This window comes from Leptonychotes weddellii, chromosome 6, assembly GCF_054177405.1.
Source record: "Leptonychotes weddellii isolate Sample4059 chromosome 6, ASM5417740v2, whole genome shotgun sequence".
Classification (NCBI taxonomy): Eukaryota; Metazoa; Chordata; class Mammalia; order Carnivora; family Phocidae; genus Leptonychotes; species Leptonychotes weddellii.
This window is the reverse complement of record NC_138374.1, coordinates 22,700,340-22,724,154: the sequence shown is the minus strand read 5'-3', so window position 1 is coordinate 22,724,154 and position 23,815 is coordinate 22,700,340. Positions and strand designations below refer to the sequence as shown.

The following is a 23,815-nucleotide window of genomic DNA, read 5'->3' as shown; positions in this document are numbered from 1 at the left end:
GTGCCTCTTCTTATGATAAATTCTTAAAAGTGGAATTTGGACATTAATTTATTTATTGAAACTTTTACTAGGTTTTAAGAGTTTGGTATTTTTTCTTTTTTTAAGGTGTTAGATGCAGTTTTGCTGAAACGATGATAACATAAAATATTGAAATGTCTTTTAAAAACCTAATTAGTATTTTTAAGATCTGATTCTTAACTTTTTAACAAATGGTCTTGGCTCCTACAGTGTATTTGGAAGCCTTTCATTTATAATAAATGGAAATGAGAAGTTATTTACCAAAGAAAGAAAATGGAAAAGTTAAAGTACTAAGTGCAAAGAAAAATAACTGATGGAAGTGTAGGAAAACTGGAAAGGGTAATGATTCAGATAAAGAAAGGGGTTTGGAAACAAACCTGGATTTGAATCCTGATTCTGTCTCTTACTACATGACCTTGGGGAAGCTTTTTAACCTCTCCAAGTTTGTATATCCTCTTTTAAGGATAATAATATATCATGTAGTTGTTGTGAGGATTAAATAATAGTAATAATTATATCTAATATTACTGAATCCTTACTGTCTATGGCAAGCATTTTATTAAATATTTATATGTATTTTTTTCACTCGGCTAATAATATCTTAATTCTCACAAACTTGTGAGAATAATATGTCTTATTATGAGGAAACTAAAAGATTTTGTAAGTTGCCCCAGGCAACACAGTTATTAAGTGGTAGAACTACAGTTTGAATCTTAACAGTCTGACCCGGTAGAGCCTGCAATTTGAAACACTATTCTATGTGCATATAAAGCACTTACCACAGTGCATAGCATTTATTAGTTAATATATATATGTTTAGGCTATCTTTTAAGAATAAGTATGTCAAGAGAATGAGAAGAGAAGCCACTGATTGGGAGAAAATATTTGCCAAAACATATCTGATAAAGGACAGTCACTCAAAATATATGAAGAATTCTTAAAACACAGCAATTAGAAAATCAACAATTTCATTTAAAAAATGAGCCAAATATCTGGACAGATACCAAAGAAGATATATAGGTGTCCAGTAAGCACATGAAAAGATGCTTGACATCATATGTTATTAGAAAATGGCAAATTAAAAGAGGAGATACCACTATACACCTATTAGAATGACAAAAAAATTCATACTGACAATACGAAATGCATGTGAGGATGTGGAACAACAGGAACTCTCATTCATTGCTGGTGGGAATACAAAATGGCATAGCAGTTTGGAAGACAGGTTGGCAGTTTCTTACAAAACTAAACATACTTTTACCATATGATCTAGTAATTGTGTTCCTTGGTATTTACCCAGAGAAGTTGAAAACTTAAATCTATACAAAAACCCACACATGGATGTTTATAGCAGCTTTATTCAGAATTTCTAAAACTTGGAAATAACCAAGATGCCTTCAGTAGATGAATGGATAAACTGTGGCACATCTATATGTGATGGACACTTCAGTCCCAAAAAGAAATGAACTATCAAACCATGATAAAACATGGAGGAAGCTTAAATGCATGTTACTAAGTGAAAGAAGCCAATCTGGAAAGGCTATATACTGTATGATTCCAGTTATATGAGTTCTGGAAAAGCTAAACTATGGATGCAGTAACAAGATCAATGGTTGCTAGGGTTTAGGAAAAAGGGAGGGATGAATAGGCTGAGCATAGAGAATATTTAGGGCAGTGAAACTATTCTGTATGATACAACGGTAGATACATGTCATACATTTGTCAAAACCCATAGAGTAAGCTCCAAGAGTAAATCCTAATGAAAACCATGGTCTTTGGGGATGATGTGTCATTATAGATTCATCAGTTGTAGCAGGCATACTACTAAGGTACAGAATGTTGATAGTGGGAGAGGCTGTGCATGTGCAGGGGCTGGGACCATATGAGAACACTGTACTTTCTGCTCAGCTTTGTTGTGAACCTGAAACTACTCTAAAAAAATAAAGTTATTTAAAAAAATGGAAAATAAAATTTTAAAAATCAAGTGTGCATTGTGTGACACTTGTGATGCTTTCATTTTTAGGCCCAGAATAAAGAGACCAATGTTTTAGCTGCTGCAAAGGTGATTGACACAAAATCTGAAGAAGAACTTGAAGATTACATGGTTGAGATTGATATATTAGCATCTTGTGATCACCCAAATATAGTCAAACTTCTGGATGCCTTCTATTACGAGAACAATCTTTGGGTAACTATTTTCTGTTGATCTCTAAGAGCCAAAATGAGTTAATTGTCTGAAAGAGGTTTATTAAGTTGTGAAAACCTGTTACTTCTTCTGTTTAATTACTTATGTTACTTGAATTTATCTGATGAGAGGGTCATTAACAACATAATTATCCTTAGCTTCAACAGATGTTCCGATGTGTATTTCCAGTTTTACAGTATTTCATGATTGACATTGGACCCAAATGGAAGAACTTGGTTAAGAATATTAAATTTCCTAAATTATGAAATTAAATGGTCTTGTTTGTAATTTAAATTTAGGCATTTACTTAAAATTTTTTGGAAATTTCTTTTGTTTTCTTAGAAATTGTTTATAATTTCTTACCCTAAACTCTTTGTAAATCATGTAATAAAGTATAGAATACTTACTAGAAATGTTAAATATTTATCTTCTATATTATCAGACTCACCTTTGGTGCATGATAGAGTGGCTAAGTCTGCATGTATAAATTTTGTTCATTTGTAGAAAATATTAGGCACAAATACATATAGAGATAAAATCATATTTATTATAACTGGTCAGTCACTTGCTCTCTGCTGACACTAATTTAACCAAGACGCCTTCCTGAAATGGGAGTTTTTGTTTTTCTCCTTGAAGAAAAGTGTTATGATGGAAGTGTTAGGAGAGAAGAGTAGGTAGTGTAGTGCAAGTAATACTTTGGAAATTGAAAGCCCTATATTTTTTGATCCTGGTGCTACTAGGTAGGAGCTTGAATAAGTCAGTTAACCTCTGAGTCTGTTTACTCATCTATAAGATGAGTGATCTACCTTCCAAATTATTTTTCAAATGATATAATGAATTTGAAAATAATTTGTAATTGGCAAGCACCTATAAAAAATAGAGTATATACAAAGGGGAAAAAAGCAGCAAGCTATATAATTTGACAAGTAATTTTTAATAATTATTTTTGTGTGGTGTCCTCTAATATAGTTGTTCAGGGGTCTAGTAGAGTGTTCTCAGAGATTATAATGAAAGTGAACTCCTGGACAGTAAACAGGTAAGATCTTTACTTGAAATTGTTGCAAAATAAAAGGTTGGACATCTGTGAGGGACAGGCTAGTGAGAGATGTAGAATTAATTATCTATAATTAATACTTCAAGGAATTATATATATAAAATTACAGCTGTGATGGGGTAAGATGGAAAAGTACATGGTGGTTTGTCCCAGGGAGATCCGGGAGGGCATCCATCAGAATGTGATAATTGAGCTAGGATCTGAAGCTTTTGTGTGTGGGGTGTGTGTATTTTAACTAAAAGAAGTCTAAGTATTTTGAGGATTTATTCCTATTAGTAAAGTTAAAAAACAGATTTGGTCACTTAAATCATAGTAGTTACATTAAAAATGAGTGCAATAAAATCTTTAGGTGGTGATGAAATGGATATATGATACTGTCCTCAATAAAAATTGTGTACCTAGTAATTTTAGAGAAGCAGGGACATTAAAAATGGTGATTAAAAAATGCACATATGTCTACAATGTGTTCTCTTTGTGCTTTCTCAAAATGTATATCATTAAGACTCTTAACTCTTTTGACAGAAAATCTTTATGGCGTAAGGATATTAGCATAATATTGTTTCCATAGCCTAGTGATTCCTTTAGCTTTTTTGCTAAATTGAAGAAAAAATACTCAAACTCAGTGTCATGTTAGACACATGCTTTTTTTGTTTGCTTGCAGATCCTCATTGAATTTTGTGCAGGTGGAGCAGTGGATGCTGTGATGCTTGGTAAACATGTTTTTGTTCTTTATGTTTGTATCTTAAATTATACTTAATCAAAGGATTTCAAACATTTAACCTTACATATATATCTTGAATAGGTATCTTGGGTGAAGCTCAATAAATTAAGAAATCAGCCTAATTACATTTTATATTCTTAGATAATTGTAACAAAATTCTAAAATGAAATGTTGAATATAATATGTGAAGAGGGCGCCTGGATGGCTCAGTTGGTTAAGCAACTGCCTTCGGCTCAGGTCATGATCCTGGAGTCCTGGGATCGAGTTCCGCATCGGGATCCCTGCTCAGCAGGGAGTCTGCTTCTCCCTCTGACCCTTCCCCCTCTCATGCTCTCTATCTCATTCTCTCTCTCAAATAAATAAATAAAAATCTTAAAAAAATAATAATATGTGAAGAAAGTAATCTTTGTCGATATTTAGTTCTTCTAAAATAATTCACTAAATGTGATCTTTGACATTGATGGTAAAGGTATACATCTTGCTGATGTGTTTTCACAGTATAACAATGAAGATTTGTTTACTCTTTTCCTTATAGAACTCGAGAGACCATTAACTGAGTCCCAAATACAAGTAGTTTGTAAACAGACTCTAGAGGCCTTGAACTACTTGCATGATAATAAAATAATCCACAGAGATCTAAAGGCTGGCAACATTCTTTTTACCTTAGATGGAGATATTAAGTTGGGTAAGTTTCTTCCCTTAAGTAAAACATTTGAATTTGTGCTGAGACTTTCCCCTGTATGTATGTGACTTAATATTGTTTTGTTATGACTCAAATGTGTAAAACATGGAGAAATTACTCCATGTTAATTTTTTAAATACTGCCTTGGATAAATAATTCATTAACTCCCAGAATTCCTAAGTAGAGGCAACTAATATAAAGACACTTTAAAAAGAAGGTAAGAAAGGTTGGATTTCATTTTCAAAAAGACAAGGTTTAGAAAGACCGGTTAATTCTTTTTACTCCTAAATTTTTGTATATAGACTTAATACTTGTAATACATTTAGAATGAGATAATACATAAAAAAGCTAACTTAGTTTTATCTTCATTTCCAAAACTCATGTCTAGTGCTTTTCTTTTCCCATGTTTAGTTTTATACTCCATTTTATAAATATGGTATCCGGCTAAACTAACAGAGTGGGCCTGAAAAGGATGTCTAAAATAAGTATAAAGGACTAGAATTTTTAATTTTGTTTTTTACACTGAGGAAATAAATGATAACTTCATAAGGAGCAAATAGATAAAGATTTTAGATGGAAAACTGATTAATTTCCAGTGTACACATACAAATGGAAGATACAGTCCTCTTTAAGTGTATCCAAGACAAGAATTTTAAAAAAAAATTTGGTGATGAAGTCTAAATTTGTCGGGACGCCTGGGTGTCTCAGTCGGTTAAGCGTCTGATCCCAGGGTCATGATCCCAGGGTCCTGGGATCGAGTCCCACATCGGGCTCCTTGCTCATTGGGGAGCCTGCTTCTCCCTCTGCCTGCCACTTCCCCTGCTTATGCTCTCTCTCTGACAAATAAATGAATAAAATCTTAAAAATAAATAAATAAATTTTTGTAATTTGGAAGGATGAAAAGATAAAATATATTCACAGGCCATCTTGTGATACCATTGATCATAATCATTTCACTTTTTTCATGACATCTAAACAGGCATAATTGGGATACCTGGGTGGCTCAGTCAGTTAAGTGTCTGCCTTCAGCTCAGGTCATGATCCCAGGGTTCTGGGATAGGGTCCCTCATTGGGCTCCTTGCTCAGCAGGGAGCCTGCTTCTCCCTCTGCCTGCCGCTCGCCCTGCTTGTGCTCTCTCTCTCTGACAAATAAATAAATAAAACCTTTAAAAAAAATAAAGAGGTATAATTTGATATACTAAATTTTAACCTTTTTGTTGTGAAATAATATAGTTATAGAAAACCACACAAGTAATTGTGTAGCTTAGTGATTTCGTAGCTTTGTAGATGATAGCTTTGTAACTACCCCCTAGGTCAAGAAATAGAACTAGCGGCTCTTCCATGTGTCCTATCTTAATCACTGTCCCTCTCTTCTCCACAGGTAACCTTTATCCTGACCTTTATAGTGATCACTTCTTTGAGTTTTTTTTTTTCCTTGCGTTTCTTTATGTCTCTATCATCCAGTGTTCATCTCTTGACTTTAGAGTTTAGACTTTCCCATATTTAAAACCTGATTTTTCTTCTAAGTCTCTTAATTTATAGGTTCCCCCCCCATTTCTTTCTTTTCTTTACATTTTATTTATGGCATGCATTTTCATGGGGGCCAAAATTGGTTCTTAGGGGGCAAAAAAGATCTTAGATATTACAGTGTTTAATAATCCTCCAAAGGCCCACAGTACACAAACAGATAGTATATCTGTGGTGTTAAAATTTCATGGGGGATGGGAGGATTAGGAAAAAATGTCTAAAGAGGCTCCCGGGGAATGATGATGAAAAAAACATTGAGAAGCACTGAACTATGAGACCTGGGTGTTGGACCTGTAGAGTTTCCCTCAACCTGCATTTTGCTAATTGCATACTCATGATCATTTTATTTCCTTCAGATTTGCAGATAAATGCAAAGGCCTCATCAGTCTCAAATTTGATTCTTTGGCCAGACTATATTTAGGTGGTTTTGTGTCCTTTCACTGGGGAGACACATGTCTGCCTTTTCCTTTTTTTTTTTTTTGTTTTTTTTGTTTACAGCTGTTGATGCTTAATGCCTAGATCTGTTCTTTGGTTTGAGTTGCAAAATGAATTCTTTCACTTTGTTTTCATTTATTTTTTTGATTATAATTTTGATATAATTATTTGCCAATTATTTCATTATTTTTGTTTATCATTGTAAAATTAGGAATAATTATATAAGATGACACCTCCCTTCAACTGTTTGGTTACTCAGGAGTATAGTTCAGATGGACAAGAGAGGAAAAATGCTTGATTCCTTCTTTTTATTTATGTAGCTTTAAAGACCATGAATTGGTTCTCTCTCATCCTCAGTTGGTAACCGGTATTTTAAAAATATTAATTCATGAATTTAATTTAATTTTATAGATTTGAAATCTATAATTTTTATCCTTATTAAAGCTCACATTATACCATCTTTGATCAATGGGAGCCTCTTCAAGTTGGTATGTTAATCCTTTTGACATGACTGTAGTAACCTTTGATAGCTTCTTTGTTACTATATATTAGGTTGCGGTGTTTCAGGCTTATCTTATATATTTCCTGCCTCCAACCTGTAATTTAGCCATTTCTTTAAGAAGCCCTAGTTTCTTTTAGTAGGATATGGTATTTCAAGACTACATCTGAATTTAGAAGTGATTAACAGTTTCTGGATTGGCCATCATTCTAGGCCTTTCCAGAGGACAGAGCTAGGTTCTCATGAGTTCCTATGTATTTCCTAATCAAATTCAGGATGTTTGTTTTTGTTTTTGTTTTTAACCTAACCTCTTCGGTATTACATGTGTATCTCCTTCTATCCTGAGAGTCCTGGTTCTCAAGGACATTGATGATAGACTTAGAACATCCCATAATTACTCACTTTAGTTCCCTTTTCTATATTTAATGCTCACCACTAGTCCTTATGTTGCTATCTCTTTGGTCATGTTGGTTGTCTGAAGTTTATTCTCTGGTAGATAACTCTGGAGGGGCTCTCTGAGTTCTTATCTAATGATAACAGTTCTACCCATATTTATACTTTGAAGGTCAGTTTTGCTGGATAGAAAATCCTTGGCTAACATTTCTTTCCTTGAGTATCTGAAATATGTTACTCTGTTTTCTTCTGTTATAAAGTGTTGTTGTTGAAAAGTCTGATGATAATCTGCTTTTCTTTCTCTTTCAAGTCATGTGCTCATTTGCCTAGATGCCAAAGAATTTTTTTTCTTCAAGGACCAATAATTTGACTAGACTTTTCTCTAATACGTTCTTATAATATTCAAGGCTTTTTTTTTTTTTTTTTCCAGGAAGGTTTTCTGGAATTAGAGGTTTGAGTATTTGTTCTGTTCCCTTGCATTGACTATCATTTTTAGGGACTTTTTTGTTTGTTGGCTTTTCCAGTCATCAATATTTAAAAATTTTCTCCCAGATTCTTTTTATCTTTCTTCATTTAAAAAAAATTGTGGTGAAATATACTTGAAGTTTACTGTTTCAGCTATTTTTAAGTGTACAGTTCTGTAGCATTAAGTATATTCCCATCATTATGCAACCATCACCACTATCCATCTCTAGAACTTTTTTCATCTTTCCCAATTGACACTCTGTACCCATTAAACACTAACTCCCAATTCCTCCCTCCCCCCAGCTCCTGGCAACTACCATTCTACTTTCTGTCTCTATGAATTTGACTACTCTAGGTACCTCATGTAAGTGGAATCATACAATATTTGTCTTTTTATGACGGGCTTATTTTACTTAGCATAATGTCTTCAAGGTTCAACCATGTTGTATTTATGTAGCTTTAAAGACCATGAATGGTCTTTTAAAGGCTGAACAATGTTCTGTTACTTACATGTACCACATTTTGTTTATCCATTCATCCATTGACAGACACTTTACCTTCTACCTTTTGGCTCTTGTGAATAATGCTGCTATGAACATGGGTATACAAATACCTGTTTGACTCCCTGCTTTCAATTCTTTTGGGTGTTCTGGAAATGGAATTGCTGGATCATGTGGTAATTCTGTATTTAATTTTTTGAGGAACTACCATTTTCCATAGTAGTTGTACCATTTTACATTCCCATCAGCAATGCACAAGGGTTCCAATTTCTCCACATCCTTGTCAACACTTGTCATTTTCTGTATTTTTGATGATAGCCATCCTAATGAATGTAAAGTGGTAATGGGTGTGAATTTGTTTATTTGCTCTTGCATTTCTCCTAGTTTAGTCTTTGTTTCTAAAATGATTTTTTCTAATTTTTCTTGAGTTCTGTTACCTCATAATTGAGTTTTGTAATTCTGATGTATGTTACTCTTTTATGTTTTGTATCATTTTTTAAACTCTGGTAGCTCATTTAAAAATAGTACATTATCATTTTGATCCATTCTGGTGCACATTTTTCTGTAAATGTATTTAGAATCTTCTATATAGGAACATACTTTTGTGTAAAATAGTGCATACCTTTAAAAGTAAGTAAATTATTGAAGATTTAGGAATGCCAAAATAGTCTTGACTTGGTTGACAGTTGCAATTTTTGTTTTATTAATTTGTAAATACTTAGAGAACCTTCTATTTCTGTGATACCCTGTTACATGTACACAGCTGTAAAGAACCATACTATCCTCAAGAACTATTTAATATACTACAGTAACAAAATTTTTATGATGATTTTATCAGGTCATATTGTTGCAAATGGAAATAAATGTGTAAAATGCTACTTAAACAGACCAACATATACATGCTGCATCATTATATGTAGAACTACAAAGCACATAGCAACCTTAATTTTCCCCTTTGCACAGCAATTAAGGTGCCTTTTTGTCCATCTTTAGTTTACCTCGGGTGCTTAGAGAGATAAGAATGTAGACAAGGGACAGTTGTTGTTTAGGCCTGTTTCTGGACCTCTCTTCCCCAGTCATATTCTGAGGGGAGAGAGTTGAAAAGAGCATTAATAGGCTCTAGAAAAACACTAGAATAAGTACTGAGCTGAATTTACCTGAGTACGGAACCTCTTCTGGCAGGAATTTAAATTGTTTCAAGTCCTTCCTCCCCAAAACAGAGAAGCTTTTAAGTTGAGGTTGGGGGTTGGTGGGGATGGATAGTGGTGAAGAGTTCTGAATAAATCTATTTACACTGTATCTTCCACAAATATATCTTCCAAGTTTAGTATGTTTTATTTGCTTACTCATTTATGAATTTCATTATAAAACATTACTGAAATATGTAATAAAGGACTTTGTACACCACATTAGGAAGCTTAAAATTCATTCCACAGGCAATAGGTAGCTACCACTATCTTTTAAGTGGGAGAATTATGTGGTCCAAAAAAACCCCGCACCATATAATAGACACAAATAATTAGAATACAGTCAGGATTTTATGAGCTTTAAGAGTTCTTCCAACAAAAGAGCACAAAGGTTAAAATTATAGATATGGCTACTAATAGTAGCTACCATTTATTGAGTATATATTCTGTGCCACTTCTTGCGGTTTGAGCACCAAATATTGGATTTTTGATATTTATTCATTTTGAGAATTACGGCATGTCAAACGTGAAACCTAAAAGTTATGTATAAATGGTATGAGGTAATTATGCAGCAAGAGCAAATTTGTGTTGCTATTAATTGTTCTCTAAGCTCTAAGCTGAAAAGGTGGGGTTGACAACTGATAAAGCTATAATGTTGTTGTTCTCTATAATTTAAATCAGAAAATATGGTTTTTTTCTTTGTAATATAATTTTATGAAGAAATTAGCAAGACATATGCTGTCATAAAGGCTACTTTGTAATTTCTGCTTTTCACACTATAGAAAAAAATGTTTATGTCTATCAATTTAATTATAGCATGTACCACTAGTTGGCATTTGTTTTGAAGTGGGTAGACTGGTCTGTTTTAAAGTTACTATTTTTTTTTTTTATCAATTCTGAAGAATTCATGATCTGAATATGTATAAAGATGGTAGTATTAAGTGTATTAATGATAGGATATTTTCTTTGGCAGTTTTTTTGGAGGGGGGGTTGTGGTAGAAAGAGTGTGTTCAAAATTAGGATGGTAGAGAAGTTACTCTTTCTGTTTTGTTTATGCTTTAATAAGAGTGGCCTTGTTAAAGACTTGAAATGCTTTTCCCTATGTTAAATACAGTGAACTTTGCTAAAAAACTATTAATACTTTTGTATGATTGCTTATTTCAAGCGGATTTCGGAGTATCAGCTAAAAACACAAGGACAATTCAAAGAAGAGATTCCTTTATTGGCACACCATATTGGTATGTATTCGGCTTTTTATGGATTTATAGTATTATGTCAGAAGCTCTTATCACCTATTACGCATTAATTTTGTCCACATAATTGATTATACTGTCTTTGATGTGGCTTGCAATCGTTATTCTTAAGTTAAACATCTTAACTTTTAATTCTTTGTCTTCATAGGATGGCTCCTGAAGTAGTCATGTGTGAAACATCTAAGGACAGACCCTATGACTACAAAGCTGATGTTTGGTCCCTGGGTATCACTTTAATAGAAATGGCTGAGATAGAACCACCTCATCATGAATTAAATCCAATGCGAGTGCTGCTAAAAATAGCAAAATCAGAGCCCCCTACATTAGCACAGCCATCAAAATGGTAAAATATTCTAAATGAAGCCTTTTACGAAGCGAAACTTGTTGTTTTATTCTCCCAGCTTTTCAAGGGTATTTAAATTTAGTTACATGGTACAAAGACTGTATGAGTAGAAAACTGATTTTTGGTAATTTTTTTTTAAGACTTATGGACCATACAGTCTCTTATAACTAACTTTTCCCATAAATTTGAAAGTATCAGTGATTTGAGGTCTACATGAAACAACTGTATATAATACAGTATTTTCTGTACTGTAAGAAGGTGAGGTATATATGTGATTGATTTATATTGGTGGAATTTAATAGAAGAGTTTCTGTGAGTTTTCGCATACTTGTGAATATATGACTATGTCTCTCAATGTCTAAAACTATGACTCTACATACATATATATTTAATTTTGTGTTTACAGATGATATTTTAATATTCATCTTATTATTATGAAATCTTAGTAGTCTCATTAACTAGTTTTCTTATGTTGAATAGTATTAACATACATAATAGAACCAACCATAACTTATCAGAGTTTTGTTTGATTTTTAATAACAGGAAATAAAATAGAAATGTCATTGTTAAAATTTTATTTTGAAGGTCTTCAAATTTTAAGGACTTTCTAAAGAAATGCTTGGAAAAGAATGTGGATTCCAGGTGGAGTACATCTCAGCTACTGCAGGTAAGAGAAGAGTAATATGACGACAGTGACCATGTAATTGTTTTAACATCTCATTAAGAAGAATACAATTTCAGTGTATTCTCTTTTCACTTGAGTTTCCCTGTGGAAACTCAGAATATATTGTAGTAGTAAACATTTGCTTTGCAAACATACATGCTGCCATCACCAAAAGGCATTTAGCTTGTAAGGCATTCCTTTTGTGCTTTTTTGATTCAGTTTAATTGTATTCTTTTTATTCTGTTAGTTATTTCCACTTAGTTATTTCCATTTTGTCTCTCCAGTTACTAGATAGCAAGCCCCTTGGGGGCAGGGGTCATGAGCTAATTCATTTTTTTTTATAACTCTTACAGTGAGGATAAATATTCAGTAAATACTGCTGACTTTTTTTTGAAAAATGGTGTTAAAATGATTGGATAATTTTGTTTTATAGCAGGACCTATTTGTAATATCTGAAAGAGAAATTTGTTAAATAATATTACAGGTAGACAAACAGAATGACAAATCTTGAGGCAGTTACCTGTTAGATTGAATTACTTTGTAACTCCTGCATTGTAGTATTTTAGGTTGATCTGTTTATCACAGGAGAAGAAAGCAGAAAAAATTGCCTTGCTCTCTGCAAGAGGTACATCCCTAGAACACACTTTCTCTTATTATTTTATTACCCCCCCTTTAGAAGATCTTAGTCTGTGACAGGGCTGCTGAGTGTACAAAAATGAATAAAATGGCTTCTTACTCTTAAGAATATTAGAACCTTGTCAAAACAGTTATTTGCAGACACTTTTTTGTTTTTTTAAAGATTTTATTTGAGAGAGAGAGAGCGTGAGCAGGGGGGAGAGGGAGAGGGAGAAGCAGGCCCCCCCGCTCAGCGGGTAGCCCGATGCAGGACTCGATCTCAGGACCCTGGGATCATGACCTGAGCTGAAGGCAGATGCTTAACCGACTGAGCCACCCAGGTGCCCTTATTTGCAGACACTTTTAAAAGAACTCTAAAGCTTTGTAGAATTCTTTTATTGAGGCTTTATCCAGGATTTATATATATTGTTACTTTTTAAGAACTAAAACTGTGTCAATTTGAAACTTGCTTTAAAATTTAATTTAGATTATGAAATTTCAAACATACAGAAAAGTACCTATACCTACTACCCAGAAATGTGTTACCATTTTTGACATATTTCCTTCAGATTCTTAAAAAGTACATAGTTGCAGGCAGCCCTATTCCTGCTCAGTCCCCTTCTCCTCCTTCCTTGCCCAGATGTAACATTATTTGAAGTTGTTTATATTTTTTTACCCACATGTTTATATTTTTACCACATAATGACATGTGTATTATGTGTTTGAAATTTTATAAGCAAGCATTTCAGCTGATATTAAGTATGCTCTTAATGATCAAACAGCATCCCTTTGTTACGGTTGATTCCAACAAACCAATTCGAGAGCTGATTGCAGAGGCAAAGGCTGAAGTAACAGAAGAAGTTGAAGATGGCAAAGAGGAAGATGATGATGAAGAAACAGAAAATTCTTTGGTCAGTATTTAGAAAGGAAATTTATTTAGGTAATATTTAGAGTCAGGTTTTGAGGTGGAATTGCACCTGTGTCTAAAGATTAATTGGGAGGTAGCAGTATAAAATCTTTAATTTTAAGGGTGAAGATTAACAAGTTTGCCCTTTGCTGTCCATTTTTGTCGTATTTATTTGAAGATTTGTCAGTTCTTTAAATTATTTTTATAACCTCATCAAATTTTAATTAAGATACTAAATCATTATATATTATTTAAATCATATATTTATCTAGATACAACATATATATTGTTTTGATCCCCATCTTGAAGTTATGTTTTAACACTAAAATTGTATAAAATCTTTTTTAGCCAATACCTGCAAGTAAGCGTGCCTCGTCTGACCTCAGTATTGCCAGCTCTGAAGAAGATAAACTTTCACAGAATGCTTGTATTTTGGAATCTGTCTCAGAAAAAATAGAACGTAATGCTTCTGAAGATAAATTTAACAGCAAAGTTCTTAATGAAAAACTCATCACTGATGAACCTGAAAAAGCTGCAGAGGGTATTAATGAACATATTAATGATGTTCACTTAGAAGCTATGGCTGAACTTCATAATAGAACAACAGTAATTGAGGAAAATGGGAGAGAGGAGAAGAGACCCAAGCTTGAAAATTTGCCTGACACAGAAGACCAAGAAACAGTGGACATTAATTCAGTCAGTGAAGGAAAAGAGAATAACATAATGATGACTTTAGAAACAGATATTGAACAGATTCTGAAACCTGTGGAAGAAGGGGATCAGGAAAATAAACAGATATTTGAAAATAAGGTTATGAAATCTGAAGAAATTAAAGACACTCTTCAAACAATAGATTTAGTTTCTCAAGAGACTGGAGAAAAAGAGGCAGACATTCAGCCAGTTGAAAAGGAAGTTGCGCTTACAAAGGAAGACACCCAAGAGAAATTGGGAAAAGATGACAAAATTCTAGAAGATGTGATCAGTGATACAAGCCATTTGATAGGAACAGATGAGGCAGGAGATGTTGCTCAGAAGGCAGTTGAAAACAATGCTGAGGATGCTCAGAGTAATGATGGGAAAGAAGTGGTTGAAGTAGACCAGAAATTAGTAAGTAAGCCCACAGAGGGTCCTGAGGCTGGTGGTACTGAGGAAGTTCCTATTAAAGACGTAGTAGAAACTAATGAGATAGATCAGAAATCCGTGGAGGGTAAAGATGAGGAACAATTAATCAACAGTTTGGAGAACATAGTGAAGACCAATGAGGAATCTGGGACAAATGAAGGTGAGGAAATTACTGAGTCCAGTAGCACTGAAGAAAGAGAGGTTAGACGTGTAGTAACTCATCCTGACCAGAAGGCTTTAGGAAGTGAAACTCGGGATGCTCAAGAAGCCACTGCTCAGATAGGTACAGAGCAAAAAGCAATCCCATGTGAAGTGCCAATTAAAACAGAACCTCAAGTGACTCCCTCTTCACAGCCCAGTGAACCTCAGCCTGTTCCAATACCCAGTATTAATATCAACTCTGAAGATGCAGAAAATAAAGGGGAAATAGGTGTTTTATCAAGAACTGAAACCATGCTGCTTCCAGAATCCGAGAATCAAAAGGAAAATGATACTGATTCAGGCACTGGTTCCACTGCTGATAATAGCAGCATTGACTTGAATTTATCCATTTCTAGCTTCTTAAGCAAAACTAAAGACAGTGGATCAATATCTTTGCAAGTAAGTATATGTGGGTCCTTGTTTGCGTTTTTCATCGTTTTGGCAATTTACAGTATATGTGAAACAGATATTTTGAAAATAAAACAGCACTAAATCAGTGTAGTACTAACCCTATAAAATTCTTAAGGCCTATGAAGGCAATCAACTATAAAGAATCAAGGAGAGAGGTGCTGGATATAATCTTTCAATTTTTTGGCAATACCTATCTATTTTTGCCAACTTGATGTAAACAGTGGAAGTTACTTTGTTTGCGTTCTCTTATTGCACATATTTAGATATATTTTAGGAAGAATCCATAATATATAAAAGAATTGAGGAATTGAAAGAATGATCTCTTTTAAGCACATTTAGAGTATAAATGGTCCTTGATTTACCAGTGGCCCATACATTGTTGCCTCCTCAGCCGTAGTTAATACTGCTGTGAGAACCACTGTGGGAGAACAAACAAAAAATCAAAAACTAGAACACAGAACACTTGGAGCCTTTAGAGCCATTCTCAAACCTGAATGTACTGAAGAGTTACCAGGGGTCTACATGATCAGGGGTATAAACGAGACTTAATGGTGCTAATGGTGATCATTTACCAACACATGCAAATGCTGAATCTTTACGTTGTACACCTGAAACTAATATACTATTTATTATATGTCAGGTATACTCAGCATGAATAAATTGTTTTGAAAAGGAGTTTCAGGGAGAGCTATGTTGAGGTCTGGGGTAGGGCCCAAGAATCAATATTTGTAACAGAAGATCCCATGGAATTCTGATACAGGTGAGCCACAGACTACTTAGATACTCTGGGTTGATAGCAGAAGAGAAGACTGTACAAAGCAGGAACAACTTAGGAAACTGACCTTAGGAACAAGACTCCAGGGCATGACTGATGAGTCTGCCTGTCTGTACCAAATTATTACACATACTGCCTAGATTGTCTTCAGTTAAATTCCGTTAATTTGAACTGACTTAATAGCCTTTTAAAAAAATCCAAATACTTTTTTTGAGGATTAAGGTGATATTAATTGTAGATACTTGAGTAGAAACTGAAGAAATAGAAAGTTTGGATTTACAGGGTGGCATGCGCACCTTAGATTTTAGGGGAAGCCTGGCTAGATAGGGTGCCATAGTCCAGGACTTAGGAAGAGAAGCATGAGTATACTGGCAGCCTGGAGAGTCGAACACTAAGAGGTTGCAGAAAGGTGATTGGAAAGTGCCAGAGACAAACTAAAATCCTAATGCATTTTGAATTTAGTATTTTCATATTCCACTTTTGCTCCCTCTGCTTTCAGACCCTTCCCCCCATATCAAAACCAAGTAATTATTCTCAATACTTAGGTATTCCAGCTGTACTTTTTGGCATGTTATATTTCTGTTATTTCTATTTGGATTTAAAAAGCATTTGGATACCAGCTGAGGAATGGAATTTGGTCTTGATAGAGAATGGTAGGCAATAGCTATCAAGCAGTAGAAGTGTTATCTTTCTAATAACTCTAAAATCACAAGTCCACCTCTGTTTCTGAGATGGAGGAGGGCTGTTGATATTATTGTTGCTGATGAAATGGATTTTGATTCCCAGTCCTGGTAGTGTGTAAAAATTACCTCGGGAGCCTTTCTAGAATGCAAATTCTCAGCCACCCTATTAATTTAGATTCTTTAAGGGATGAGCCCCAGGCATTTATTTTTAAGTGTTTTGTCAGTGGTTCTAAAACTGAAAAGCAGAGGTATCTGAGAACTTAAGGTCAAAAGAGGAAGAAAAATGATTAACATGTAAAAGTTATACTAATTAGACATTTATGTGAATGGTTTACCACTTGTGCCTAATTATGATGTGGTATCATAAAAATTATACATGCACAGTTCTGTGTTCTATGTTGTGTTTTGTTAAGAAGAAAATGTTTTCTGTCTCCAGTATTTTCCTTATAAAGCCTAACTAAAATAAAATCTCACTCAGGAAACAAGAAGACAAAAGAAGACATTGAAGAAAACACGCAAATTTGTTGTTGATGGTGTAGAAGTGAGTGTAACAACGTCAAAGATAGTTACAGATAGTGATTCCAAAACTGAAGAATTGAGGTTTCTTAGGTGAGTAGAGAACATAATTAAAACTGATTTTGTGACTTCCTTTCAGTCTCTGCAGAGTATGAAGAATAGAGAAACAAGACTAAAGTCTTGGCTAATTTTGGATTATTTTTATTACTTTATCGTTTGAAAATACTGTTATTGTTAAAGTTTTTTTTTTTTTTCTTAAAAAGCATTACTTCAAAGGTGTAATTTTTGCTGTCTTCCCCTATTATTGCTGTTAAATTTTATCAGACGTCAGGAGCTTCGGGAGTTAAGATTCCTTCAAAAAGAAGAGCAAAGAGCCCAACAACAGCTCAATAGCAAGCTGCAACAACAGCGAGAACAAATTTTCCGGCGCTTTGAGCAAGAAATGATGGTAAAGTCTTAGCTTTTGTACCATTTTGTTAGTACTGAAATTTAGTGCTTTAAAAAAAACCCCACCTTTAGAACTTGTTCTTTGATTATGAGATTTTCTCTGGCTTTGTTAGTATTTCTGGCCTTTATCTCTTTGGTGTTTTAGTATGTCTTTTTTCCTTTTGCATGAAAGGATCTTCTATCTCAGTCTTCCTGTCACTGACTTACAGTGTGATGGGTGTCTTCCAGTTTTCTTTGATTAAAATTTATCATGAAAACCTGGATCGTGAAGCCAGTAGATGGTCTGTAAAGTTCTTAGGTGTGCCTATTTCTGGATAATTTTTCAGTGTTACTATTTGACCTCTCATATTTAGGATCCAGGATTTTAAGGCAGTCTAGAATAGTTGTCTTCAAGCCTGTCTGAATATTAGAACTACTTGGGGCTTGTTCAAAACATGCTTGCTTCTCTGGCTCCTACAGTTAAGCTTCCACATCCCTATTCACAGCTGCTAGAGAAATTGGTGCCGACTAGCCAAGGGTACTTGTCATAGAGTCTTTCAATTTTTACCTTGGGTCCAAAGTTGGAAAAGGAATAAGTAACGTGTTATAAAATTTCAGTAATTTATTGAAACATCTAGCTTAATGAAGGTTAGAAAAAAGATCATTTCAGATGTTATAGTATTCATGTTTTGACTATAGTTCTTTTGCTGTTCTTATCATTGTAAGTAGTAAAGATTGTTTTCTGTGAAGTGTGGCATTGTTGATTACATTTGTTGGATCATAACTGAGAATTCCTTTTTTTTTTTTTTGAAGATTTTATTTATTTATTTGACGAAGAGAGACACTGTGAGAGAGGGAACACCAGCAGGGGGAGTGGGAGAGGGAGAAGCAGGCTTCCCGCGGAGCAGGGAGCCCCATGTGGGGCTCGATCCCAGGACCCCGGGATCATGACCTGAGCCAAAGGCAGACACTTAACGACTGAACCACCCAGGCACCCCCATAACAGAATTCTTAAGAAAATACTGAACTTTTGTTCTCATTGACTGATTTTATAGTACTCAACATTCTATTTTCAGGAATCTATTTTTCAGAATAAAAATTGCATCTCTTTTCCCCCCAGATATTTTCTGAAATGTTTTGCTTTTTATTTTTTTATTTTTTAGTTTTAGTTTTTAGAGCTGAAGGGAGGGGTAGGGGGAGAGGGAGAGAGAATCTTAAGCAGGCTTCATGCCTAGCACAGAGCCCGATGTGGAGCTTAATCTCACAACCCTGAGATTGTGACCTGTGCCAAAATCAAGAATCGGATGATTAAACAACTGAGCCTCCCAGGTGTCCCTTTACTTATGTTTTTAAAATACCTTTATAAATATTTAGCTTTACCTATATCCAAAATTATACTCAAGTATTAAATAAGTAGGAATCTTTTGTTGAAAGAGCAGATTTATAAGTTCAAAAGATTTGTCTCAGTGAAATAGGATGTTTAAGAATCTTAATGTGAGGCGGTAGGGCACCTGGGTAGCTCCATTGGTTAAGTGTCTGCCTTCAGTTCAGGTCATGATCTCAGGGTCTTGGGATTGAGCCCCGTGCTGGGCTCCCTGCTCAGTGGGGAGTCTGCTTCTCCCTCTCTGTCTGCCTCCCCCGCTTGTGCTCTTGCTCACCCTGTCTCTCTGTCTCTCTCTTGCAAATAAATAAAATCTTTAAAAAAGAAGAATCTTAATGAGGAAGAGTAAATCTGAATATGATAAATAATGGTACATTATTAAAGTAGACTTTGGATAAGACCTTTGATTTATCAAACATTTATTGGATAAATACTGAAATTTTTCTAACTTTAGTACTTCATAGCAACTGGATATTGTCTCGATGGTTTAAAAATTTTGAACATTCTACTCCTTGTATAATAGAAAGAAGTATTTTCTGTGTTAGAAAAAAATGAAATGCTCATTTTTTAAAGATTTTATTTATTTTAGAGAGAGAGCAAGAGCAAGAGAGAGAGAATGCATGAGTGGGGGAAGGGGCAGAGGGAGAGGGAGAAGCAGACTCCCTGCTGAGCAGGGACCCTGATGCATGGCTTAATCCCAGGACCCTGGAATCATGATCTGAGCTGAAGGCAGATGCTTAACCGACTGAGCCACCCAGGCGCCCCAAAATGCTCACCTTTTAAAAAAATTCCATGATGTATTTTAGTGCATTCAACTTTTTCAGTATTGCAAATGTTGTGTGTCACATCACTAAATTTAAATGCTGGTTATGTACTCTTAGTAAACATCATTATAATGAGTTAATATGAATGATAGAAAAGTTAAATGATATTGAGCAACATTGTTTTACAGAGCAAAAAGCGACAATATGATCAAGAAATTGAGAATCTAGAAAAACAGCAGAAACAGACTATTGAACGTCTAGAACAAGAACACACAAATCGCTTACGAGATGAAGCCAAACGCATTAAAGGAGAACAAGAGAAAGAGTTGTCCAAATTCCAGAATATGTTAAAGAATCGAAAGAAGGAGGTAAGTGTAACTACTGCTTTTAATTACGACAGCTGTTTTTTTAATGTACACTTAAAACTACAGAATTAGGAATAATACTTGAGAGTTAAATAGTGCTCATTTATTCTTTATTTTGGTCTTCCCAGCAGTTATGTAGGGTAGTAGTAAGGTCAGGTGTTATCCCATTTTACTGTCAAGAAGACTGCAGTAGAAGAGGTTTTTAATGGTCTGTTCAAGTTCACAAACTACCGTTAAATGTCCAGCTAAACCTTGAACCAAGTCTTCAAATTAAGTCTAATTCATTTTCCTTCCAGTCTACCATTTTTCCTTTATTAATGCAATAGTTAAGGTCTCTGTAGAAATTGCTTCTTTGAAGAAAACTGAACTATGTTGTGTTTGCAGGTGGCAACAATAATTCATCTTATTATTTATTTGTAATATTTAATTCATACTTAAATTTTTTTTCTTGGTTAGCTTGATTGCCTTTCTTGAACATTGTGCCAAAATAAAAGCTGAGTACCCTGAAATTTGAAATTATATCTGTAAATTCATCAAATTGAGAGATACTTAAAGAATCACATGTGGAAAATATCTGTGTAAAGTGGTTTCTTTACAATGAATTTTTAAATTTTTCCTGAAACTGTTCCATTTTGTTATAGAATCTGTGCTATTATTTACTGTGAAAGATTGTCATTGATTCAGAAAGAGGATTTGTATATTGTATTAATGTCTTTTTCTCCCCCAAATTAAAATAAAAGTTTTATACATATTAGCAAGTATGATTTTATGATTTATACTAATACACTAAAGGTGTGGGGGAAGAATTTACCTTTTCATGATACAAAAGACCCCAGGGACAATAAGTATGATTAGTTCTACTAGAATTGGAATAAAAATCTCAACCAAACCTACAAATGCGTTTTCACTTTTGTTGTACATCTAAAATACCCAGGTTCGTGTTGGCTTTAACATTTAATTATGCTTAAAACTGAAATGATATTGCTGAACTTGAGGATCTACTTTAAAAGCATAGGATCTAACATTAATAAATACAATGCATTCTATAATTTTTTTAGGTAAATAATGAAATGGTATATAATTTTATTTGATGTAGCTACCATTTCTAAAAATTAGTTTTCTTACTGTTGAATATTTTATGTAGGGTTGCTCTGTATACCATGATGTATGACTTGACTGAGGCTCCATGTCAGTTTTCTTGAAACTATGGATAGTTTTTACTGAGAGGTTATTTTTTAATATCAGATTAAATTTTTAAAAATTTATAGGTAAATATATGATTTAATCCTAAATATATAAAAGTCTGTAGTTATTTTTACTGTTTTGGGTTTGGAGATTTTTAGCTGGTGAACATGTTTGAATTATGATATGCATATTTTAGATAATTATATTAATGTATTTCCTTCTTTATCGCTAAATTTCTTGCATTTGGGGAATCTCTTCCTTTTAATGGTGATTTGGTTTCATGAGGGATTACTGATGGGGAATTTTAAATACACTCTCTTCAATCAAAATCAGTTTCTTTCACAGACTATCAGTAGCATGTGGTGATTTGGAATCTGATTGCTTTTGGTGCTTCTACTTGTAAACACATGATTGTTTTTCATAGTTGGACTACAGATCTGCTTAGGTGGAATACATATGTAGGATTTTGAAATGATTAAAAGAAGGAGCTTTAAATTATACTTCATCTTATATACTTTATCTGGTGTAATAAATCCTAGCATACTGAACTGTTACTTTGTGAGTGCTTATAATACTGACATTGACAATTAAGTTTGGCTTAAATTGTCAGCAAAGGAGAGTGTTGTTCTGATCCAACACAAAATCATCAAATGTGTTCATTTTTATCACACCATGTATAAAATGGTGTGTTTTATGAGAAAACATAGTATCCATTTATTTCTCCTTTTGTTTTTTTTTGGTCTCATTAAATGAATGTAGAGTTATTTCTTTGGTCTTATCAAGCCAATTATGAAATTTTGCACTTTTATAAATGGCATTAACCTTCCTTATTTTCAGCGTTTCAAACAATGTCAATAGATATGTTTATAGTTTTATGATCTTTCAAGAAGGTCAGTTGAATTTATCATCTTTAGTTCCTAATCAGTGCTACTAGTAATCCTTTACTGATTGCTTTGGATCTTTAAGAGAGAATAATATGTAGGGATAATTAAGCATCTGATTAACCTTTATATGGTGTGATGTCCCTTTCTGCACTGAGATTAAGCATGTTCTGTCCTTTCATTCTTTTTCACCGAACTAACACCTACGCTATTGCATGTTGAAAGGAACTTTTTAACAGCTCTAATCTTTGACTTGTAGTGTGTCTGCTCACATAAATGCTTGCTGTGGAGAAAGTATTATTTCCCCACCTCCTGCATGCTTATACACTATAGGTTATAAATGAAGTGGAGAAAGCACCCAAAGAGCTGAGAAAAGAGCTCATGAAACGCAGGAAAGAGGAGCTTGCACAAAACCAGCATGCTCAGGTAACAGCAGCAGCTTAATGCTACTAAAAACAGAAAGCAGCATTATTCTCGCAGCTCAGTAAACCATGGTTGAAAGGGCAAACTCCTGCTGTACTTACTATATGATGTTGACTTCTGCTCATACAAAGGTTCCCAGGGCATTCTTTATATAAAACTAAAATCACACTAATGGTGACATTTAAGTTGCTAATATGAAATTAAGTGGAAGGTTTGGAAAGCTGACTCCAGATGAAATGAACAAGTATGTTAATGTATAATCCACTGTATTCTTATTATAATCATATGGAAGCTTATATTTTTAAGTAGTCAGTGTTTGGTAGAAGACTTTATGACAAAATACAGAGGATGAGTGTATCGGCTTTGTGCATATGACAAGAATGCCTATTTAAAAGACCATTATTTTTATATAGTTGGAAGTTAAAAGAACAGTGGTAAATGGTAATGTTAAATGGAGATCTAATGTTTATTACTATTAACTCAACAACGTAAGTACCTTAAAACCAGATTTTGAATATTAAGTATGTTGTTTTTTTCTTTTTGATTCAGAATCCAGCAGTTAAAAAATACTGCCTGTATAAACTTGATTCTAGGTTATGATAAGGTTGGGCCTATTAAGATGGGTGAATTCTTTATAAAACTAGACAAGATAGTATTTTAAGCAGATTTTTCTCATATGACTCTACAAGGTCATTTATACTAGGAATCATTTTTCTTTTAATTAAGTTTGCACTCAGTTTGGAAGCAGAGAGAAGCGAGCTCAATTTGTAGTTATATATGTCAAAGGAAGAAGAGACATGGATTATATGTTAATGACTGTTTTCCATTATCATTTTAATGTGGTTTTATGTGATTAAAAAGTGGTTCCCAAACTTTTACGGACCTGTGAAAAAAGATAGAAGAAACAAAAACCACTGGGGACCATGACAAATGGAATAACATTTAAAAAATTTTTTCTTTTTGTCCAGAGGATATTTTATTTTCAGAAGGATATTTTTTGTGTGTGTGTTCCATTCCTTTATCTTTAATTTGCTTACATATATGCAAATACATTGTATATACATTACATCGACGTTTCATAGAATTGTGATATCATATATGCAGTTTTTATGTTATCACTGTTTTGTTAACTTTTGTAATTAATATTAAATCACTTGGTATGAAGACAGGATTTAACTTAGATTTTTTAAAGATGTATTGTTTTAGAGCAGTTTTAAGCTCACAACAAAATTGAG

General features: G+C 33.8%; 1 protein-coding gene across 2 annotated transcripts in view; it reads left to right on the top strand.

Annotated features, from left to right (window-relative positions):
• SLK (STE20 like kinase) overlaps positions 1 to 23,815 on the top strand; it is a 58,109-nt gene that overhangs the window by 19,095 nt on the left and 15,199 nt on the right. The window contains exons 2-13 of one of the 2 annotated variants that reach the window (XM_006744385.3): positions 2,042 to 2,206; positions 3,919 to 3,967; positions 4,514 to 4,663; positions 10,831 to 10,903; positions 11,067 to 11,261; positions 11,847 to 11,928; positions 13,323 to 13,451; positions 13,796 to 15,169; positions 17,118 to 17,248; positions 17,480 to 17,603; positions 19,915 to 20,094; positions 22,491 to 22,583. In XM_006744385.3, the coding sequence (XP_006744448.1) occupies positions 2,042 to 2,206; positions 3,919 to 3,967; positions 4,514 to 4,663; positions 10,831 to 10,903; positions 11,067 to 11,261; positions 11,847 to 11,928; positions 13,323 to 13,451; positions 13,796 to 15,169; positions 17,118 to 17,248; positions 17,480 to 17,603; positions 19,915 to 20,094; positions 22,491 to 22,583 (2,745 nt within the window). The remainder of the gene's footprint in view (positions 1 to 2,041; positions 2,207 to 3,918; positions 3,968 to 4,513; positions 4,664 to 10,830; positions 10,904 to 11,066; positions 11,262 to 11,846; positions 11,929 to 13,322; positions 13,452 to 13,795; positions 15,170 to 17,117; positions 17,249 to 17,479; positions 17,604 to 19,914; positions 20,095 to 22,490; positions 22,584 to 23,815) is intronic. The other variant, XM_006744386.3, reaches the window with a different exon arrangement.